This window comes from Sitophilus oryzae, unplaced genomic scaffold, assembly GCF_002938485.1.
Source record: "Sitophilus oryzae breed Bouriz unplaced genomic scaffold, Soryzae_2.0 scaffold_1111_pilon_pilon, whole genome shotgun sequence".
NCBI lineage: Eukaryota > Metazoa > Arthropoda > Insecta > Coleoptera > Curculionidae > Sitophilus > Sitophilus oryzae.
In genome coordinates, this window is record NW_022145740.1 from 2571292 (window position 1) to 2576770 (window position 5479).

The 5479-nt window shown below is 37.5% G+C and overlaps 1 protein-coding gene across 1 annotated transcript; it reads right to left on the reverse strand.

The window, feature by feature from the left end:
• Positions 1 to 2129: 2129 nt before the first annotated feature.
• On the reverse strand, positions 2130 to 3404 carry LOC115881575 (phosphatidylinositol-binding clathrin assembly protein LAP-like). Its single transcript, XM_030899118.1, has one exon. It carries the CDS (start codon positions 3384 to 3386, stop codon positions 2130 to 2132), a length of 1257 nt encoding a protein of 418 aa, XP_030754978.1. The 5' UTR covers positions 3387 to 3404.
• Positions 3405 to 5479: the final 2075 nt, after the last annotated feature.

Genomic DNA, 5479 nt, shown 5'->3' on the forward strand with positions numbered 1-5479 from the left:
AAACGGAAGGTCTGCCTTATTGTCGGATGTAGGAATGTTAACTTCGGACACCTTGATTATAAAAATGACCAAAACTAGCGAAATATGGGGAAAGGTAGGGGCATTTATGAAAGAAATAATAATAGAGAAAGGAAAAGATGAAAAGGCAAGAAATCCTAAAAATAAATAGAATAGAATATAGATAAAAAATGACATAGATAAGATATAAACCCCAAGATCACGTACGAACCCGAAGTAATGCCATGCGGTGGTTTCGGGTAAGGGGGAGAGGAGGAGCTGACTCCTCGGAGGTGGACTTTTTTAGTGGGTAACAATTCGACTCCCACACTGTTTGGGGTTCGTCTCTATGATCGTTTCTCTCGAGATGGTGATGGGAACGAGCACAACTCGCCTATAAAAGGTTTTTTTACCACCCCCTCAAAAAAAAAGAGGGGGGGGTGTTAATCACCGCGATGATTAAAGATTTACTGTAGTTTCCTTTCTTGAGTTATAGCTCATCATACAGTCTATAACTCATCATACATTGGATCTTCCTGTTGTAAGGGGGACAGAGTATTTCCCATTTGTCTCTGACAATAGTAGTCATGATGCTTTAAAACAAGATCTGTTATTTTCGAAACAGGTTTGTTTTGGATCTGGTTTGGAACAGGTTTATGTGCTATCCTGTACCTGTTCCAGTTCCAACTGTTCCAGCTGTTTCAAAACACAGCGGCCAAAAATTAGCATAGAAAAATAAATATAAAGACGAGTGTAACTGGAACTGTTTTATTCATGTGGAATAGTTTGGGACTTGGAACAGTTTGAGACGTGAAACAGTTTGGGACTTGGAACAGTTTGGGGCTTGGAACAGTTTGAGACTTGGAACTATGCTTGGTTTGTGACTTGGAACAGTTTAGGACTTGGAACAGTTAGGGACTTGGAACTGTTTGGAACAGTTAAGTAAAAATAACTGGTTTGAGTTGAGAATCGAGGTCGTATATCGCTTTCTCTAGTCTAGCGGACGGGACCGTTCAGCTGTTATCTGTTATCGGGATAGAGAAGAGAGATAAAAAACAAATAATGTGATGGTTTGCGCGGCGTTGCCGCTATTTAATATATTTAGCACTTATTTAAAACTCGAGGATGCCGTAACGGTAACGTCCAACGTCGGCAACAATTCGGAGAACACTCTACTACTACTGAAACAGGGAGAACCGAAACAGAATGATACCAGTAGGGTATTAATTTACGTTTTGGAACAGTTTGGAACAGCAACAGGTTTCTTGGAACAGGTATATTTTGCAACTAGAACAGGTTCTATCTCTTATTACAAAATCGCTGTTCCGGCCATGACTATTGTCCATTATCCATGAACATCTATTGTCACAATAGTTGTTCATCTTCCGAGGCGTGGGCATCTACCTTTTACGAGAGTTACATCTACCTCCTACGAGAGTTATTACCTCCTTGGATTTGAGGTCAATTACACCGCAAGGGTTAGTCGGTCTACTTCTACAGAGCCCTGCATTTAGAAGTAAGGGAGACGAGAATACAATTAGTTGTCCTCTGGTGTCCCAATGTTGAGACCAGTAGAGGCTAGTCTTCTATCTAGCCACGCATCCCTTTAACCTGGTCCCGCCGTTATAGGATTTAGGTTGTTGGTGACCTAAGACCCCCCCACACTCTATGCCCGTGATACATGACCACAGGTAGTAGAGGATGCCTGGCATGACGGACAGGGTAGTCCCATCCGGCATCGTTATACATGGTGCAATTCCCACGGTCATGCGTCTTGGTGCAATTCAAGCTATAGAGTCGTGGCCATTAAATTGGCCATGACACTACCAGCCAGGGACAAGACAATGAAATGCTCCTTAGATCCAGCCCTATGGCTGCTTGTACAACCTAGCACCTTATTAGGAGTTTCCCCACCAACGACAAGGTCTCGCACCTCCTGGAGGAAGTTCAGATACATATTTAGGACCCAAAAATACACATAAAGGTCTATAATAAATATATCCGCAAGTCCATCGTTTTTAGCTAGAGAGTGTTATAGTAATTTATGTGTCAAGAGAATTATAAAGGTGTTAATTACCGACTCTAAAGTTTTTGTGCTGAAGGCCTATGGCCCCAGGGATATGAAAAAAAAATCATCTATGCAAGACAAAATGTTCATTAACTTGTAATTTACCTCCTAATGAGAGCAAATCATCCATGACATTGCTTTGGGCTACAGCTGGAGCCGTAGTCGCTGATGTTAAATTATCTTCAGCAAATAAGTCTAAAATCGTTCCAGATATCAAGTCTTGTTTTTCTGATTCTTCTTCACCTAAAAATGGATTTGTACTACTCAAACCTGGGGAACATACTTGAGGCCTATATTCATCCAAAGCAACTTCTTCTACTGCTACCTCAGCTTCCTTAAAGGTATCATCCATGGCTGATCCAAAAGCAAAACTTGTATTTGCTAATACTGACATTCCTGATTCTAAATTCTTTTGGTTTGTAGCTGCAGTTGGTTTATTCCCTTCTAATAAACCTAGATGCTGTTCTAATACATCTAAAAGACTATTTGAGGCTTTAGTAACACCAGGAATATCTCCTTTATCTATTAAACCAATATTTTCTGCTACTTTTGAAAATTCTCCTACTCTGTCAATTCTAATAAGAAACTTTTTGTATAAATCTAATGCATCCGTGCATTGTTTTTTATTTAATTCAAAATATTTTTCTAATAAACTAATTACACCATCATTATAGCAAGCAAATAAACGTATTAAATCTCTAAATAATTGCGTAAAACACATATTTATAACACTATTTGTCAGATCATATTTAGTACAATCAAACTCTAACAAAGCATCTAACTGGTTTTGTAATATTGGTAGGGTTTTGAGTAAATTTTCTACATCCATTGTACGTAAAGTACTTTCTTCTCTTCCACGCTTTACTTTACAAAAATCAAAAGCAGCAGCTCGATATGATAATGCCTTTTCGTTAAGATACTTAGCATATCTTCTAATAAAAGGAAACATGGCATTCCTTGCGCGAACGGTGCTCTGTACACCAGTCTTATTTACAAAATTTGAGAGGCGAAAGGACACATTACTAGTAGCTAAATACTGTGTAAATCTTTCATTTCCATAGCACATCAAATGATGGATAGTTATCAATGATTTGAAAACAACTATGCAACTTGTATTTTGGGATCTTTCAATTAATAAATTGCCCATTTGGTGTACAGAAACATTAGGTTCATTTGTGCATTGTACTAGGTAGTCTAAATGCTTCTTTTTCGGAGCCAATATTTCCTCAGTAGTTGCCTTGCATACAGATTTGGCGAGCCCCTGGCCAGTCAAAATGTGTTTTGCAGTGAGAAGTCGGTCATTTATCGTTTGACCAGCCATTATAATCACGGTTGCACTATTTTTAATAGAATATAGTTTATATATCAGCTTTAATATCAGGTTATCAGAACAGTTTTAAAGATTGACTGGACCCAAGGTTACTATATTAAACAGGTTGCCTTGTAACTTTTGGACCAATAGGAGCGAAGCTGCAACTACGTCACAGGGATGCAACAGAACGTATAAAATCATAGATAAAGGAAGATAAAGGAATAAAAAATAAAATGCAATCGACAGAGAGAGATAAATGGCCAGTACAATAAAGATCACAGCAATACACAGATCAAACAACTGAAAACTATTGACGCCATACACTATAAACAATAAAGTACAATGAATATCGATTGGGAAATGCACTGTCGGGCTGTCGGCATCAGGGTTCGGAAAACTACATGTTACTTTTAAAAACTACATAAACTACATTACATGTTGTTAATGTAGTTTATGTAGAGAGTGTAGTTTATGTAACCTATAGTTTGGTAACACCACTCTGCGTAATAATAAATATCCAAAATATCTGGGATTACTCTAGACGGTATACTCTCATTTCGAAAACACCTAGAAAATGTTGTTGGTAAAATCAGAACACGAAACATTATACAAAAACTTTGTGGTATACAAAAACTTTGTGGTACTTCTTGGGGTGCAAAAGCAACAACACTTCGGATCTCCGCCCTTGGTCTGGTATTCAGTGTGGCAGAGTATTGTGCACCCGTGTGGTTGAACAGCCACCACACAAATCTCGTAGACAGACATCTGAACAACACCATGCGGCTGATTACAGGGACAATCAGATGCACAACTAGTTACTGGCTTCCAGTTCTGAGTAACATCCTACCTCCAAATCTACGCAAAAAACGAGGCTCTTCTTAGAGAATTTGATAAAATAATAGCACTTGTTCATGAAACACTTCCTGCTTTACACAGTGAATAGACTTAAGTCGAGGAATCAACCTTTGCGAACAGCTGAACAACTAAAAAGCAGTAACTACAATTCTCGAGAACAGTGGCTTCAGTTATGGAGAGAAATGGCCGATGCGCACCTATACTCCTGGTTCAAAAATAACTATTGCCAGACACCGGGTACCGATCTAAACCGGAAAACATGGTCAACAATATATAGTTTGAATAGGATACGCTCTGGCCATGGAAGATGTGCGGATTCCCTTTATAAGTGGGGAAAAATACCTTCCCCAGAATGCGATTGCGGATCCCCTCACCAAACCATCCATCACATAACTAGAGAGTGCAACCTACGCGCTTATGGTGAAGAGTGGAGGGACTTTCTGGAGGCTTCTCCATCAGCTTTGGAATGGATAGGGCATCTAGATGTTAATATATAGTGTTCGTAAATACGTTTTTTATATTGTCTTTTTATAATATACTTGTTTTTTTATATTTACATTTTAATATTTTTATTTACATTGTAATATTTTCATTTACATTGTAGTTTATTTTATGTCTATGTTTAAGTGTTTGGTTTTCTTGCATGTATATGAACCATACGATAAATAAATAAATGTAACCTATGTATGTAACTCTCAAACAGCAAAGGTTTGAGGTGAGGTTATAATAAGTTGAAGCTTTATAAAACACATAATGTATTTAAGAAAACAGAAAAAATATTGCTTTAAATATAACCATTCACATCATATTATTTAGACCCCTTATACAAAGGAAAATTATTCATAATATCAATCGTAGTTTACAAAATATCAATACGTAGTTTAGTTTTAGTTAACAGGCGTAGTTTTTGAAGAAAAACTACACATAGTTAATCAGGTAAATTACATCTTAATTAACTACTTCCTAACCCTAGTCGGCAGTTTTTACCTCTTTATCTATGAGTGGTAGCATCCCTATGACGTAGTAGATGACGTTTCTGATAACGGCGGTTCGAGTTACGAGACAACCTCATCTTTTAGTAACCTTGGACTGGACCGGCAAATCAATATTTTTTTCAATGGCGCCATCTTTTAAGATAGAAGAGTAGCATAAAATTGAGATTAATAGAATACTGCCTCTATTGCTAATAACAAAAAAGTTTAAGTCTCTGAAGGAAACAGATTTTTTACGTGTATTTTACGTATATA

Excerpts from the sequence above, each read along its gene's own strand:
- LOC115881575 (XM_030899118.1), bottom strand. The coding sequence starts at position 3,386 with ATGGCTGGTCAAACGATAAATGACCGACTTCTCACTGCAAAACACATT.